We start from the raw sequence: 17,053 nt of genomic DNA, 5'->3' as shown, positions 1-17,053 counted from the left end.
ATGGAATTCTCCAGGCAAGAATCCTGGAGTGGGTTGCCATTCCCTTCTCCAGGGGATCTTCCCCACCCAGGGATTCAACCTGGGTATCCTGCGTTGCAGGCGGATTCTTTACTGTCTGAACCACCAGGGGGCTCAAAATTAGCTGCTTTGCATACTGCACCTGCCTGCTTGCATGCTAAGTTGCTTCAGTCATGTCTGAGTCTCTGTGACCCCATGGACCATAGCCCGCCAGGCTCCTCTGTCCATGGGATTCTCCAGGCAAGAACACTGGAGTGGGTTGCCATTTCCTCCTCCAGGGTGCCGGGGACCAGCCCCGGCTGATCCAGGGTATTCGAAGGAGAGACGGCGTAGGCGAAGATCAGGAGACAATTGCTTAATTAAACGTTAATTAAGGATATAAAGAGTAATAGAATGAGGATAGCTCAGTAAAATTCAGTGAAGAAAAGAGGCTGAAATAAGGATAGCTCAGTGAGGAAATTCAGTGGAGAAAAGAGGCTGAATAATTCAGCCAGAAGGTAAGAGAAAGAACGACATGGTGAGACCAAGTTTCGGTGAACAAGGCCCGCACTTTATTTTCCAAAGTAGTTTTTATACCTTAAGTTATGCATAGAGGATAATGGGGAAAGGGGTAGAGTCAGGCAGCAAGCCAGGCTTTCTTCCTGCAAACTTATCATATGCAAAAGCTTAGGTGATTTGCATCATCTTCTGGCCCGGAGGCCTGTTAACATTTTAAAACTTATTTTTCTCTAAAGGTGATTGGTCAGGAGCCACCCTCCAAAAGCATTAGATAAAGTTGCATTCCTACAGTGCAAAGGTGTGGTGGGCTATAACAAGAAAAAGAATTAACTCAAGGGTCCCAGGTTACAAACATTAAAGCTACTACTTACACCAATTATATTAATCAATACACTGCCAGGGACACAGCAGGTAAGGGATATGGAGACTTAGCAGCAAACATTGGCTCAACAAGTGAAAATTCCTTCACCAATACAATTTCTAATCAATCTTTTAACTGCTCAAAGGAATCTGTATTTAGACAGTTTAGAACATCTCCTGCCTCTCACAGTTGGGAGGCTCTGAACAATCACATGTGGCCGGAAAAACCTATTCAGGCAGGCTAGAGGATTTCCAAAGGAGTTTGTAGGTTAAACACTGTCACACCCAGGAATTATTAACTGGAGCTGTAAGCTAACTCTTTTTTCAGAGAGGTAGTGGGGGACAGCCCCCCGTAAAGTCAGAGGTGTAGGTGAAAGCACAAAGCAGAAAGTAGGCAGACTCTGGTTTTGGGGGTATATGCTCGAGAATTTCCAGGGAGACTCCTGAGGCTTGATCCCGCCTTTGCGTATGTCAAGCCTCCTTCCTCATGACCTTTGCCACGGGCGGAGCTCGCTCCCCACACCAGGGGATCTTCCCAACCCAGGTTTCAAACTCATGTCTCTTATGTCTCCTGCATTGGCAGGTGGATTCTTTACCACTGGTGCCTGGAAAGCTCTGGAGAAAGGAAACTAACACTGAACCCCTGCTGAGGGCCTGGACTTTGCTTTACGTTGTCTGGATTGTAAGATATAACTCAAAGTGACAGAAGATGGAGACCATCTTCTTAACAGTGTACTGATGGATATGAGCCGGTGTAAGACTGGGTCTGGAGACTTGCATCCAGTCAGACGTGTACTCTTCCTTCTAAATGATCTGATCTTTCCTCTAGGTCGACTGTTGGACATTCTACATACCAAGGGGCAAAGGGGCTACGTGGTTTTCTTGGAGAGCTTGGAATTTTACTACCCAGAATTATACAAACTGGTGACTGGGAAGGAACCTACTCGGAGGTTCTCTACCATCGTGGGTAAGTGGCTTTGCCATCAGCATTCCATCTGTGGTAGGAAGGGTGTGTGTGTGTGTCCAGCAGTGGGACAGCTGTCAGGTTATGAAGCTGTGATATCAGGATGGTGCCCTGGTGGCACTTGTGAACTGTCAACCACTTATTTCTGCCTGATGGTGAAAGGTAGGTGACACCGGCACAAACTGAATCAAGAGCCCAGAGAAGTGGATGTTCACTGAGCTTCCCCCAGGAGTGCTGGTGGGTAGAGCAGGAACTAACCCTCTGGATCTTGTCTGCTTTCCTGCCAGCATCGCATGAAGCAGAGCCCATGGTCATCTTGTTGTCTTAATTCTCCTTCCTAAATATTCTTGAGTCAGTTTTTTCTCCATATACACCACTACCCTAGTCAAGACCCTTACAAACCTCATCAACCCTTTATGTCCATTCCTGCGCTGCTCCAGTGATTTCTCTACTCCCCATGTTACCCTCCCCCACGTAAAACCATTCGGTGGCTTTCCAGTGTTTTCATTTGAAGACCCAAGTGCGGCCCACAAGGACCCTGCATGGTCCAGCCCCTGATGATACTCCCAGCCTCACTTTTCCGCCTTTCTGTCTCTAAGCTCCAGCCACCTGGGTCTTCCTTCAGTTTCCGAAATGTACCAGGCCCCTCCTGCCTTCCCTTAGGACCCTGGCAATGTTGTCCAGCCTTCCCAGAATGTGTTTTCTCTCCTCAAGACTTCAGCTCATTCATCAAGTGCCTTCTCTAACACTTCGGTCCACTCCGCTGGATCTGGTTCCCCTGTTACATACGCTCATGGACCCCTATACTTTGTGAAACCCTCTCAGTCTGTAGTTATATTTATATGTGATCATTTGCTCTTTTTTTTAACGTCTATCTCCCTTACCAGACATAAGCTCTCCCGGGACCAAGGCTGTCTCGCTCACCCTGAATCCACAGTGCCCAGTGGGTAGTAAGCACTCGGTAGAGCGTTAGGAGTGAGTGAGTGAACTTACGACCGCGGCCCCACGTCTGGAACCCCTTCTTGCCCTCCCCAGCCCTCAGGCCTGACTGAGTGCCCCCTCTCCACAGTGGAGGAAGGCCACGAGGGCCTCACGCACTTCCTCATGAACGAGGTCATCAAGCTGCAGCAGCAGATGAAAGCCAAGGACCTGCAGCGGTGCGAGCTGCTGGCCAAGTCCCGGCAGCTGGAGGACGAGAAGAAGCAGCTGACGCTGACGCGGGTGGAGCTGCTGACCTTCCAGGAGCGGTACTACAAGATGAAGGAGGAGCGAGACAGCTACAACGACGAGCTGGTCAAGGTGAAGGACGATAACTACAACTTGGCCATGCGCTACGCGCAGCTCAGCGAGGAGAAAAACATGGCGGTCATGCGGAGCCGAGACCTCCAGCTCGAGGTGAGGGGCGCGCGGCGGGACCCCCGGGGCCCCACTGAGCGCAGGTGAAGCCCTGGGGCGAAGACCACCAGGCTGGCAAGCGCAAGGTGTAACGCCTGCCCGGGTGAGGGAGCCCGAAGGCCACTGTGCGCGTGCGCGTGCCTACCCAGGGAGGCTCAGCGCAGTTTAGCCTCGCCCCATCCACCCACCCACCAGGCGCATGTCTGCACATTCGCGCACGGACCTGCTGACTAGGACTTCCTGCTCCACAGCCCGTGGAGCCACTGTGCACATGCGCAGGCATCCACGTGTGCAGACATGCACACCTGGAACCGGTGGGGCTTCCCTCTTGCTCCGGGACCGGACCCAGCAGGTGCATGTACCAGACATGCTGCACACGTGTCCTGAATCACACTGGGGGGAAGGTGGAGGACCCAGGATCTGCCCACCTCAACGGCCCTTAGGAAAATCATCAAGGATACGAGCACAGCACCTGTCCTCTGGAGTCGTGAGGTCCTTGAGGCAAGGACTCTCCCCTTCACAGCTGTATCTCTGCATAGCTAGGCGTGACACAGTGGATATCAGTGAACAACCCAGTAGCCAAGTGATGGACGTTGTTAATAAGTTTACCTCCAAAAGGGAGATGGAGAAGGGAATTGGCTTAACTCATTCATTCCTTTTATTTATTGTGCACTGCCTTGCTACCAGGCTCTTTTCCAGGAATACATAACTCACGACCAAAGCCCTGCTGTCAGGGAGCTCACATTCTAATCAGAAAACAAATACATCAATACCTGGTAGTAATCAGTGCTATTAAAAAGAAGGAGAAAAGAATTTGGGGAAAGTGAGTGAGGGAATCCTGTTTTAAATAGGATGGTCAGGAAGGGTACCTGAGAAGGGGACACAGGAGCAGAGACCTGAGGAAACGGGGGATCAGTCATGCAAGTCTCGGGGGGGGAAGAGCAGAGAGTGAGTGCAAAGACCCCAGGTAGTGCGTGCTTGGTATTTTTGAGAAACAGCAGGAGAGCCAGCAAGGCTGGAGCCAGATGAGCAAGCAGCTTGAAGAGATGGCCAGGGTCCAGATCATGGGGGCTTGGTAAGAACTTTAGAATTTATTCCAGGAATGATGGAAGCCACTGAAGGATTGAGAGCTGGGAGTGACAACTGATTTATATCTAGAAGGATCACTCTGTCTGCTGGGTGGAAAATAGACTCTTGGAATATTTATTAAGCACCTGCCATGTGTAAGGCACGGTGCTAAGCACTGCGGGGGACATAGGGACAAATAACCTGATTTCTGCCTGGGTCACTTACAATTTAGTTGAAGCAGACAGATCAGTAAACATCCCACTGGAGTTCGGGGGAACTGAGTCAGTGGCATAGCAGGCAAAGAGCATGAACGTGTAAGTCCTTTGGATTCAAGTGCGAGACCTGCTTCTGGCTTTACCACTTGATTGGTCCTTCGCCTTGGTTTCCTCATTTGTAAATGGCAATTACATGAAAATGAAAATAAAACCTACGCCCTAGAATTGCTCAGTACTGAAATGTAAGTCTTTGTCAAAACGGCTGACCCAGTAGTACCCACTTCATGTCTACTCGAATGGACCTGGGGCACTTAGGTTCATCTTCCAAGATAGTGAGGATGTTTTATTTTACTTTTTGCATGACCAGGAGGAGAGGCTTCCATGCTGTATTTGTCTAGGATTTGAGGGTGTCGAGATTTAAAACTTTCTCTCTCTTAGGACTGTTTTATGTTTTCCTGACTATAGAGTAATAGCGAGAAAGCATCTCAGAACTTAAAAGAACTTTTCTCTTTGGTTGAAAGAATATCTGGGCAGCTGAGTCCTAGGCCATTTCTCAGGCCACAGGGGTGCAGCTGGGGTCCCCTCCTGGCTAAAGCCACCACCCTCTACCTGCCAGATTTCTAGAGGTGTTCTCCCCAAAAGCCTAGAATTGAAAAAGGACACACGCCCCTAGGTGGTCTCTTCCTTGCAGCACTTAAAAGCAGTCTTCTTCTTAGGTGTTTTGCCAACACTGATCCCTTTGGGGAAGCAAACAAACACAGTCACAGGGGTTTAAGAAGTCTTCTCCTGGCCCCAGTTCCTGACACTCACTTCTTGAGTGTGAAGTCGCACATCGCCAGTTGTCAAAGTCCCAAGAATAATAACTGCCTCCTCCAGGAAGGCAGTCTTTCTTACACTAAGTCTGGGCAGGTCCTTTAGGCCAGAGATCCTGCCAACCTGCAGTCCAATGAGTCTCAAGCTGTTCTTTTAGCAGTGGTGCCATTTTTTCAAATAAAATCTTGGATGAAACCCACGAGGCCAAATCACGTGCAGGCAGAGCTGCGCTGGGGTGTGAAGTCAAGATAGAGCCCGAATTCCCCTCACCCCATCTCTGCCCCCTTCTGAAACACTAGGGTTCTTCAGGAATCTTGTCTTCTGAGGATCTGAGTTTGAAACCTGTCAGAAAAGACCTTTAAAATGGAAAGTGTACCTCAGGGAAACACCAGCTTGGGAACCTCTCATCCTAACCTGTAACCTGTTCCACATCCATGACGATTGCCCGAGGAGGTTTTCTGAGGACTGTAACTGCTCTAGTCCTATCTAAACTAACAGACAAGGACCTCTCCTCAACAAGGAGAGAGTGGTTTGTTTCACTGAAGGAGTATCTTTGAGCCCTTCTGTGTCACCAGCTGGAGGAGGAGAGAGGGACAGAACACGGCTCTTGCCGGAAGTCCAGCAGGCTGCGGGGAGGCAGTCCCTTTTCTGAATGTTTCCCTGCAACCTCGTTCTCTCCTCGGCCCCCCGGGGGTGTTTCAGATTGACCAGCTAAAGCATCGGTTGAACAAGATGGAGGAGGAATGCAAGTTGGAGAGGAACCAGTCGCTGAAACTGAAGAACGACATCGAGAACCGGCCCAAGAAGGAGCAGGTCCTGGAGCTGGAGCGGGAGAACGAGATGCTGAAGACCAAGATCCAGGAGCTGCAGTCCATCATCCAGGTAAGGACAGGGACAGCACGCCTGCCGGGGCGTCCCTTGCTGACCGCAGGACCACAGAGAACTCATGTCATCATCCTTGGCCACCTTAGTTCCTCCTCTGTCAGCAGGGGTGACCGCACCACCCACTGCTCAGACATTATGTGAGGTAACACTTGTGACGTTGTTTCCTTGGTTGAATCATTTCACGAAAATCAGTGTCCGGGGCACTATGAGGAAAGTACTTTGGGGAAAACCTTCTTGCCGTAAAGATTCCAAGAAACTCAGCTCTCAGCTGTGAGGGATTTGTTAAAGCTTTGAGGGCCTCCCTTTCTTTGTCATCACAGAGTCATCTGTGGGTACAGAGGATAAACATCCCCAGATACATGTGCAGGGGATGAAGGAAGGCACCCGTCCCCTCCCCCAGAAAGAATTATGCCCCCTAGGATCATTGCCGCCTGGGGTGGAAGGCCTTGGTTCAGAGCAGAGACTAGGTCTCGGTTTAATCGGAGCAGATTGATTGATGTTTCAGGGGAGGCATCTGCAAGGCAGATCAGCCCCGTCTTTGTCATCACCTGTGAAATGTTTGGAGACACTGCACAACTGCCTCTCTGGGCTCTGATAAGAGCCGGGGCAGAACAATAGGCATCAGGATGTTTCTGAGCAGAAGTGGGTTTTATGCTTCTTTCCAGGTGATAAAATTCATAAGTAATAAGCCGCTTAAGGGCCCCAAGAGACAGCGACTCTTGCCTCTGCTTCCCTGGCACAAAGCCTTCCGCTCGCTGTGTGTCTGTCTCTGGCGCTTCTGTCTGCCGCCTTCCCAGGACTTCTTGCTCCCTGTCCCGCGCCCCCCAGCCCATTAAGCATGCCCCCCACACACATACCACCCCCCACCCGCCCAGGCCGGGAAGCGCAGCCTGCCAGACTCAGACAAGGCCATCCTGGACATCCTGGAGCACGACCGCAAGGAGGCCCTGGAGGACCGGCAGGAGCTCGTCAACAAGATCTACAACCTGCAGGAGGAGGTCCGCCAGGCAGAGGAGCTGAGGGACAAGGTGGGCCCTCAGACGGCTGGGGCTGCAGCTCAGGCTGGGAGCCCCGGGCCCCCGTGTGTGTCTGCAGAACCTCTGGGCCCCCCACTCTCTTCCAGGACCAGGTCTGAGCCCTGGTGTGATTGCCTGTGTGTCAGCACCTGGCATTACTTGTGAACTGTTCTAAGTGTCCGCATGGCACTGGTCTTGCTCCCTGGCTGAACGCTGCAGCCACAGGAGAGCACACGCAGTGTCCACCCTGTCCCCCACCCCACCCAGGCTGAAGGCCACAGGAGGGCACACGCGGTGCCCACCCTGTCCCCCACTTCCCTCGCACACAGTAGGTCTGCATCAGATTGCAGCTGGTGGCTGGCCTTTTACCACGGTCCCTACTCGTCAGAGCGCTGACTCTCAGAAGGTCAGGCGCCGCGGGGAGGGGCAGGCTGGCCCTGGGAAGCCGCGGCTGGAAACCAGCTGTCAGCCCTGATTTGTCAATGGCTTGATGCGAGTATTGATCTCTCCCTGTGCTCACAGTACCTGGAGGAGAAGGAGGACCTGGAGCTGAAGTGCTCCACGCTGGGGAAGGACTGCGAGATGTACAAGCACCGCATGAACACCGTCATGCTGCAGCTTGAGGAGGTGGAGCGGGAGCGGGACCAGGTACCGGGCGGCTGGCCCAGGCTCCAGGCCGTGGGGGCCGGTGGGGTATTGTCGGGGTAACGCCACCAGCTCTGCAGGAACCACTCAGGAGCCCACCTTTCCTGCTTTCCTTCCAAAAGTGAATCCCATCCCAGCTGTGTCACTGGTGTTTAAAAAGCAGGGCGGGGGCCAGAATGGGACTCCAGTGTCCTGGGCTTCAGAGTCAGACGGCCAGGTCCAGGCCCTGTCCCTCTTCAGATGTGTGGCTGCATGCTGTCCCTGCCTGGAAGCCTTAGTGCTCTTGTCTGTGAAGTGGGAATAAAATAACCGCACCGCCTCGTGGGGTAGCGGGTGGGCTGTGCCTCGGACCTCTTAGCCCAGCAGTGGGCGCACAGCTGGGGTGAACTCAGGAGGGGCTGCAGAGGACGGTAGCAGTGGAAACGCCCAGGTGTCAGATTCCGGAAAAGGGCCGGAGACGCAGTGGCTGACACATGGGCTGGGGGGCGGGCGTCCTGGGTCTGATTTGGCGGGGATCGGGGGGCGGGGTGGGGAAGAACCCAGCGACCTTGTCCTCCGCCTCCCGGGCAGGCCTTCCACTCCCGGGACGAAGCGCAGACCCAGTACTCCCAGTGCCTGATAGAAAAGGACAAGTACCGGAAGCAGATCCGGGAGCTGGAGGAGAAGAACGACGAGATGCGCATCGAGATGGTGCGGCGGGAGGCCTGCATCGTGAACCTGGAGAGCAAGCTGCGGCGCCTCTCCAAGGACAGCGGCACCCTCGAGCAGGTGGGTTGGGGCGGGCGCCGGGCGCGGGCGCGGGCGGGCCCACGGCGCCTCTCCAAGGACAGCGGCACCCTCGAGCAGGTGGGTGGGGGCGGCGCCGGATGCCGGGCAGGCCCCCAGCGCCCCGCCCCCCGCCCCCGCAGAGGACAGCCGTCCCGACCACGCCCGGAGCGCCCGCCCGAGCCCGGGAACCCTTGGGTGTCTGTGTTGTGATGAACAGACCAGAGCGCTCATTTTATTTTGTTTAGCTTTTTATTTTGTGTTGGAGTTTAGCCAGTTAATGATGCTGTTTCAGGTAACAAACAGCGAAGGGACTCAGCCATAAGCATCCATGTGCCCCTTCTTCCCCCACAACTCCCCTCCCATCCCACTGCCTCGTGACACTGAGCAGAGTCCCAGGTGCCTAGGGGAGGGTGGACTGCTCGTGTGAAAGCTAGAAGAGGCGGGACAGGCGCCTGGCCTGGCCACCTGCCGGCTGGCCAGGGGTCTCGGGCAAGTCACTTCCAAGTTAGAACTGCAGCTGCCTCTCAGTTCGCCTCCCACTGGGTTTCCTTAAACCCATGTGGGCAGGCACTGGGTTTAAGATGCCCAGCTCCATAAGTCACTAGGGCCCGTAAAGAAAGCATCACGTATCTCGATGGGAAGTTCAAGTGCATGTCACAGCAGGGCCCCAGGCGCTCAGAAGTGAGTGACACCCATGCAAGCAGCTGAGACTGTCTCTCACGGCTGTGGGTTCTGCAGGTCCTGAGCCAGTGCCTTCTGTGCCGTATCTGCTTTAACCCACAGGACTGTCCTTCCAGGACTGTGAGACCACTGTCTCCCTTCCCCAAGGGTAGAACTGAACACAAGCAGCTAACTTGCCCAAGGCCATCACTAGCCAGTGACCCGTGGGAACCAGGATAAGACCCTCCACCCCTCACCGTTTGCCCAGAGGACTCAGGTCTGATGCTGGAGGCGAATTCAGGAACATGACTTTTCAGCACAAATGCTGTAAATGATGAGTTGAAGGGGTGCTGTGAGTGCCCAGGGGAGGAGGCCCCCCTTCTGTCCAGGTTCCTGGAAAGACTCCCCACAGGAGGGGCGGGCCTCGGGGCCTCCATTGGGGATGTTGTCCCTGGACTTCACTGGCCAGGTTCCGTCCCCCTTTTGGGGTTGGCAGAAGCGTCACTTCCTTGGCTAGGCGATCGGTGGCCCCCATCGTGGAAACCAGGAGCCTCCGGGTTAGGGTCTCCCTTTTGAGCATTTCTCACAGTTTATAATTATGGAGAAGTTCTGTGTAGGCCCCTCTGTGTGTCCAGCACGTAGCACGGTGCCAGGCATGGCTGCACCCTTTGGGAAACATTTACGAACCGACACTGTGGTGTCGCCGGGCTAGATGAGAGAAGCTGGGGCGGTATTCCAGGCCACAGGGACACCACGAGCAGAGACCCGGGGGTGTGACACCCATGGCCTGCGGTTGGCAGGCCGCGGTGAGCAGTTCTGTCGTCCTCGAGTGGCCAGCAGGGACAGGCGGGAGGTGGGCGGGAGCGGGGAGCAGCAGGGAGCAGGGTGAGCCTGTCTGCTAAGGAGCTTGGTTGGGAGTTTTTCCTGGACCGTGAAGGATCTGGGGCCGGGAGGAAAGGCCAGGAGCTTTGGGTTTGGCGGCAGCGTGGCTTGAGGATGTTACATGGCTTTGGGGGATCAACCTCAAGGTACTTAATACTTGACAGCTCAGCCTCAGATCACGGATGTGAATCCCTTAGGACAGTAGCCCTCTTACTGTGGTTCGGTTGCTCATTGGTACTTTCTGTGCTTGTAGCTGAGGCACAGGAGTAGAACACGGGGGATCTGGTGGTGGCCGAGGGGCAAGCGGCCGTGGCCAGCAGGGAGGCGATCCCTTCACTGCTGTAAAGAACGCCAGGGCCTGAGAGGAGGAGAGAGGGGCGAGGATGACAGAGCTTGGCCTCGAGGTGGACACAGGGTTCAGGAAGGAGGGGCCGCCCCCTCCCCTCCGCCCGGAGCTCCAAGCTTGGTGCTGGGGGAGGTGAACGATGGTGCCGTTAGCAGAGCCGTCTCCCCATGCAGTGGCCGCTCTGGGCGCTCATGGGGCGCGGCCTCTCCTCGTCTCCAGAGTCTGCCCAGGAACCTGCCGGTGACCATCATCTCTCAGAACTTCGGGGACACCAGCCCCAGGACCAACGGTCAGGAGGCCGACGACTCTTCCACCTCGGAGGACTCGCCCGAGGACAACCGCTACTTCCTGCCCCACCACCCGCCCAAGCGCAGGATGAACCTGAAGGGCATCCAGGTGCCTGCACACAGCGTGGCGGGCGGGGGCGGGAGCCGGGGCCCTCTGCAGGCGGGCGGGTCTCAGACCCCCGACGCACCTGGACCTGTGAACCGAAGTCGCACCAGCTTGTGCTTTTGGCTGGTTGTTCAGCAGTTCTCTCCTCCTATGATTGTGGTGGAAGTTAAGAGAGAGAAGGGAGAGAGTGAAATAAGCATGATCTCCAAGTTCACTTGTTTATTCCACAATGGGTATTGAGTGCCTGTTGCGTGTTTATTGACGTAAGTGGTTTGTGATGGCAGCTGGCGGCAAAGCACTCGTCCTCCCTGCCTTGCTCTATGTGCAATGCAGCCCATCAGCTGAGGAACGAAGGAATGTGAGTGAGTGTGCGAGCAAGTAAATGAGTGACTGAGCAAGGGAGTGAGTGAGCAAGAGAGTGAATGAGTGACTGCGAGCAAGTGAGCGAGTGAATGAGTGCGTGAGCAAGTGAATGAGTGAGAGAATGAGTGACTGAGCAAGGGAGTGAGTGAGCAAGAGAGTGAATGAGTGAGTGAGCAAGTGAATGAGTGCGTGAGCGAGCGAGTGAATGAGTGAGTGAATGAGTGAGCCAGCGAGTAGTGAATGAGTGAGCAAGGGAGTGAATGAGTGACTGAGCGAGCAAGTGAATGAGAGAATGAGTGAGTGAGCAAGGGAGTGAGTGAGCAAGGAAGTGAATGAGTGACTGCGAGCAAGTGAGCGAGTGAATGAGTAAGCGAGTGAGTAGTGAATGAGTGAGCAAGGGAGTGAATGAGTGAGCGAGCGAGTGAGTGAGCGAGCGAGAGAGTGAGTGAGTGAGTAAGCAAGTAAATGAGTGAGAGAATGAGTGAGTGAGCAAGGGAGTGAGTGAGCAAGGGAGTGAATGACTGCGAGCAGGTGAGCGAGCGAGTGAGTGAATGAGTGAATAAATGACTGAGTGAGCGAGTGAGTAGTGAATGAATGAGCAAGGGAGTGACTGAGCGAGCAAGTGAGTGAGTGAGCGAGTGAATGAGTGAGCGAGTGAGTGAGAGCATCTCCACGTGGCCCGCCTGTGCTCCGCCCTGCCCAGTTCATACCCAGGGAGTGGGGCGGCTCAAGCAGCGCCTCCGAGGCAGCCTGGCACCACCGGCACCTCGCCCTTCCCTGAGAAGTGCCCCGAGCCGAGCGCCAGGTCCTGGCCCGCTTCGCAGCGTCGCCTGGTCCACTGCACTCCCAGCTGTGGGAGGGTCCGAGCCACATGGCACCGCCTCCCGCGCAGGCGGTGTGTGAACCAGCAGCTGTCTGCTCAGGGCCGGGGAGCCATGGCCATGAACACGGGCGTCCCACGCCTCCCGTGGTCCTGGCGGCCACATGACGAGGGCGACGTGGCCTTGCCTCAATTTATGTCTTTGCTTAGCGCGGGTGACGCGCCGGGCCTTCCTTGATTTGCATCTTCTGCCTTTCCCTCCGCTCCGTCTCTTTCAGCTGCAGAGAGCCAAGTCCCCCATCAGCCTGAAGCGAGCATCAGACTTTCAAGGTTAGCGAGACGCCTGGATCCCTGTCCTGTCTGTCACGCGGACTCTCGGTCCATCTGTTTCCCCATCATGGGCATCAGTCCTGCGAGGTTAACCCTGGAGTCTCGGGGTCCCCGGGGCCCGGGGTGGCGGGGTGTCCAGATGGTCATTACTGTTTGCTGTCGGTGGAGGGGGCCGGAGCCCCGACCACGGAAACATCACGTCTGAGGCCCCCTCCCCACGGGTCCGCCTGGAGCCCCTGAGCTTGGCACTCAATGCTGCTGGCCAGTCAGCCAGAGGACTGCTCCTGTCCACACAGTCCCGGGCGTGGGAGGCCCCCAGCTCTCCTGTAAGCCCCTGGTTTTCTGAGACACACCATCCTGAGACTGCCCCCTCACACACCCTTGGCGTGACCCTGGAGCGACGGTCGGCCAGCGAGGGTTTGTCCCGGGTGAGCCAGGAGCCCGCGGTCCGTGTAGACTCTTCCAGAGCCCAAGGCCTCGGGCAGGGCCGTCTGTGAGGAGGTGGAATGCCGTTCGGACGGCTGCGAGAGCGGTTGCAGGAGAGTCAGAGGAGGACCTGTCGAGAAGGGAGCATGTAGACAGAGGGGCCGGGAAGGGGGAGAGAGAGGCCACTGGGCACGGCCCCCCGGGTCGGAGCCGGAAGCGGACACACAGCCGTGCAGCCAGCACAGTGCGCAGGGCTGTATGCCCCCTGCCTCCCGGGAGCAGAGCCGACGGTGTCAGGAGCCCAGGGGCCTGCAGAGGCTCGTGGCCAGGCCCGGGTTCACGGACTTCAACCCCCTGAGGAGAGCAGGGGAGCCGAGGGGTCTAGAGCTTGGCTGGGCCTGGCGGGAGCTGGGGAAGGGGAGCCCCGAGCTGGGGGCCGCACCAGCTGTGGTAGGGACCCCATCCAGGAGGGGCCTGCAGGAAGCAGACAGGGCGCTCGTGCCAAGAAGCGGGAAAGGGGTGCAGGAGGGACGGAGCCCTGCCGGCTGCCTGGGGTGGGGCCTGGGCAGGAACACTGACGTGGCTGCGTGTGTGAGGCGACTGTACACGCGTGTGCACACGCACACAACAGGGTGTGGGGCCACCCGTGCTATGAGATGGGGGCCAGACGGGTGTGCGGCAGGCCTCAGACAGCCCCAAAGGAGCGCGGCCCCCCGACTCCCATCAGCCTGGCTCCCCGTAGGCCTGGTTGGGGGTGGTGTCGGGGTGTCCGGGCGGGCAAGTTCCCGCCCCAGGTCCTGCTGCTTCACGCCGAGCACCCGTGGGGATGCCCACCGTGGTCCCCAGGACAAAGGGCATCGTCCTGGCTCGAAGACACCACCCCAGACCTGGCTGCGGGCCCTTCGTCCAGGGGGAGGGGCGAGGAGGCCACCTCCTACCACCCACCCCGGAGGACGTGCTCCCCAAACGGGACGGCCCCCAGGGCGCAGAGCTCTCACAATCTCTCCTCTCCTTCCTCCCCGCTTCCCCGCCGCACCCCTGCCCGGCCCGCTGAGGACAGGAAGGGGACAAGAAGAAGACCTCATGGACGCCAGCCCCAGCTCCTCCCGCTCCCTGCCCATCACCAACTCCTTCTCCAAGATGGTAAGCGAGGGCCCCACCCACCGCAGCCCTGCTTCCAGCCCAGGACATGGCCCAAGTCCCCCAACCCCCGCCACCTTGGCCCCTCAGCTGGCCTCACCCGCTCCGTGGGCCCAGCCCTGCCTCCTTGCCTCTGCCAGGTCTGCGGCCCAGGCCTCCTTGTGTTTATTTAAAGACATTTCCTGGCCTCACGATGTATTTACAGCTTCTTACTGCCTCCTTTCCCAATTTAACACTCGGTAGGAGGAAGAGACGGGCCTCCACGGGGCTGTGGCACATTGCACAGGCAGCTGAAGACCCCGCCACCGCCCCTCAGCCCCTGGCGACTCCGGCAGCCGGAGCGGGGTGGCCGGCGGGGGCTGCAGCAGCTGGAGCCGCCCACGGCAGGGCAGGGCCAGCCGGGCACACCTGTGCCTCCTTCCAGCCCACCCGGGAGAGGCAGGCAGGGTCCCTGCACCACGGCAGTGTCACCACCCACCCCCGACCCCCACCCCCCTCAGGGCCAGGCAGCAGAAGGCCTGCCATTAGAAATTCTAACCCCGAGGAGAAGCCCTGGGAAGCTTGTCAGCTCAGCTTCCAAAATCAGGCCCTAGGGGAGGCAGAGATTTGATAACGAATGACTCCTGTCTGAGTGCGGCTCTGGGAGGTGAAATCCAAGGCTCTTATTTCAGGCATCCCTTGCCAGGAGCCGCCAGGGCTTATCCCACAGGGTCATCCTGCAGCAGCAGCTGTGCTGTCTGCAAGGGCATCCGTGGCCTGCTCCCACCCCAACCCCACCGGGCCCAGAGGTCTCCCTCTCGTCCCGTGCAGGTACCTACGGCCGGGCAGCCCTTGTGGCAGAGCTGAGCCTGTGCCAGTCACACGCAGGGCACCCCCCTCGGATCCCCACCGCCTCCCCTGTCCCGCTACCCCGGCGACCAGATGGACATGCAGATGGGCACCGGGCCCCGTGGCTCTGCCAGCCCTAGGCTGAGCACAAGCCTTCTTTAGCCAAGGTCACCGCCGAGACCTGGCTTGCCGGCCCACACTGCCTGCGTAGCCTCTAAGTTAGATTTAATCCCCGTGTATATAATATTTATGCCTGCCGAGGCACAGCCTATGAATACCCAGCTCATCCGTAACGCATTGGCGCGCGTATGTTTGAAGCAGCCCCATCGGAGCCGTTCCAGCATCATGTCAATCACGGCCGAGCCCCCAGGAAACGACTCCATCGTCAGACGGTACAAAGAAGACGCGCCTCATCGGAGGTGGGCGACGGGCCGAGGGAGCGGGTGGGGCTTTTTCCCGGTGCTGGCTGACTCAGCGGGCCTCCGGGAAAGCTGGAAACCCGGGCGGGAGGGTGCCTGTTTTACAGATGAGCAGCCTGAGGCCCCAGGAAGGGAGACGGCTTCCCCAGGGTCATCCTTGCAGCCAGCAGATGATAAGACCTATGCTGCTTTGCTCCCTGCTACCCAGAAATCAGATGTCTCCTTCCCGTGGTTCCAGAGCGTGGCTTTTTCTGCCCAGAGAGGGAGAGACCCTGGGGACGCCCCCTCCGTTCCCCCTCCCTCTCCTCCTTCCTGACCGTCAGTGTCCCCAGGGTGGAAACCACAGTAGGGATAGCGCCCGGGCATCCAGACATGCCTCGTCAGCCGGGTATTTTACATTCCGAGTCAGAGGCTGGTGGTGGTGCCCGGAAAGGCCAGAGCAAGGCATGGCTGGCGGGACTGCGTTTCCGTCTCGGGTCGGGCCGGTGACCTGGCCTGGGCCTCGTTAGTCCATCTCAAGAACCCCAGGGGAGCAAGTGAGGAGTCCCGGAACACACACCTCACGCCCGCCAGTCCCATCTGACGGAGGCTCCGCTATTCTGGGCCCGTCACGCCAGGCAGCCCCCTCCGCGTATAAATGGTACTAAGCACTCTGCGTCCAGGCAGAGAAGTGAGTGGGGCATGGCAGATGGGGCCGCCGGGTGCTGCACTCCCCGGCCCTTCAGAGTCACCCTCATCCCCGCTAACGGCCTCTGCAGGCTCCAGGGCTGCCCTGCCCTCCCGGCCGTGCACCCAGCCACGTGCAGGCCTCGCGTGGCACACAGCCCTCCACGCACCCGCAGAGCCCCCTCTTCTGCCCACCTTGCCCTCTCAGGACCAGAGCCTCTCACACGGCCGGAACATTCCGGAAGCTCCCCTCTCCTTTAACCACCTGCACACAATCAAGAGAGCCCCCCCGCCCCCCCCCCAATTGTGTCTTGCAGCACAGTTGAGGAAGACAACGACAGCGGTGGCTTCGATGCCTTAGACCTCGATGGTAGGTGCCTAGCGGATCTGAGAGGCGTTCCAAGCGCGGAGGCCACTTCGGCCGTTTCCTTGCCTGGGGCAAGGCCTCACATACGGGAGGGCCTTAGGAGACGTGTGAAGAGCAGGTTCTGAGAGTGCACACGAAGGACAGGCCCCTGAGCCAGGATGCACCCCGGAAGCCCAGCCTCTGTTTTGTGGACGGGGGAAGCAGGCCAGTGCTGAGTGCAGGATCAGTGAGGTCTGCGTTTTTAAGAAAGCATGGCTCCCGCAATTGTAGCCAGGCACCATGGTCCATCCCAGTGTCTGTCAGCAGATGTTTGTCCAGCTGCTTTTGTTCTCATGGTACGATTGGAGAAGCAGAGTCTTAGGGGGACCCAGGAGCAGCACGCTAGAGGGTGGACTGGAGGTGGGGGGCCTCTTAAGAGTCTGGGCGTAAATTAAGCCGTTAACCCACCTCAGCAAGATGAGTAGCAGGTGTGGGGTCCGGGGCCCTAGGATGGAGGTGGGGCGGCTGTGAAGGCTGGTTTTCACCCCTGAATTGGGGGCGTGGGCCAGGCGAGCACCGGGGAGCCTGGGGGTGCAGTCACCCTGAACCAGCGCCCGGGCAGAGCTGTATGATGGCAGGGGGGGTGTTCCCGTGGCCCAGCGCATGCCACACAGAGCCAGGCACAAGGCCTCCATCACACAGAGTGATAAGCTGCTTGTGGCTCCAGCCTGCGCCCTGTACAGCAGGGAGGCTCAGCACACGTCCAGGCCCCCAGCATCGCCAGGCCCT

At 57.5% G+C, this 17,053-nt stretch overlaps 1 protein-coding gene across 3 annotated transcripts in view; it reads left to right on the top strand.

The window, feature by feature from the left end:
- Positions 1–17,053, top strand: part of CARD11 (caspase recruitment domain family member 11) — a 58,288-nt gene that overhangs the window by 28,480 nt on the left and 12,755 nt on the right. For 2 of the 3 annotated variants that reach the window (XM_086376789.1, XM_086376791.1), the window contains exons 4-14: positions 1,706–1,843; positions 2,910–3,235; positions 6,034–6,213; positions 7,092–7,244; positions 7,755–7,880; positions 8,448–8,645; positions 10,753–10,929; positions 12,388–12,439; positions 13,926–14,008; positions 15,152–15,252; positions 16,236–16,288. In XM_086376789.1, coding sequence (XP_086232915.1) covers positions 1,706–1,843; positions 2,910–3,235; positions 6,034–6,213; positions 7,092–7,244; positions 7,755–7,880; positions 8,448–8,645; positions 10,753–10,929; positions 12,388–12,439; positions 13,926–14,008; positions 15,152–15,252; positions 16,236–16,288 — 1,587 coding nt within the window. The remainder of the gene's footprint in view (positions 1–1,705; positions 1,844–2,909; positions 3,236–6,033; positions 6,214–7,091; positions 7,245–7,754; positions 7,881–8,447; positions 8,646–10,752; positions 10,930–12,387; positions 12,440–13,925; positions 14,009–15,151; positions 15,253–16,235; positions 16,289–17,053) is intronic. The other variant, XM_086376790.1, reaches the window with a different exon arrangement.

This window comes from Bos grunniens, chromosome 25, assembly GCF_055505025.1.
Source record: "Bos grunniens cultivar Pamir isolate PY7600 chromosome 25, Bosgru_T2T1.0, whole genome shotgun sequence".
In the NCBI taxonomy this organism is placed as follows: domain Eukaryota; kingdom Metazoa; phylum Chordata; class Mammalia; order Artiodactyla; family Bovidae; genus Bos; species Bos grunniens.
This window is presented reverse-complemented; position numbering and strand designations above follow the sequence as displayed.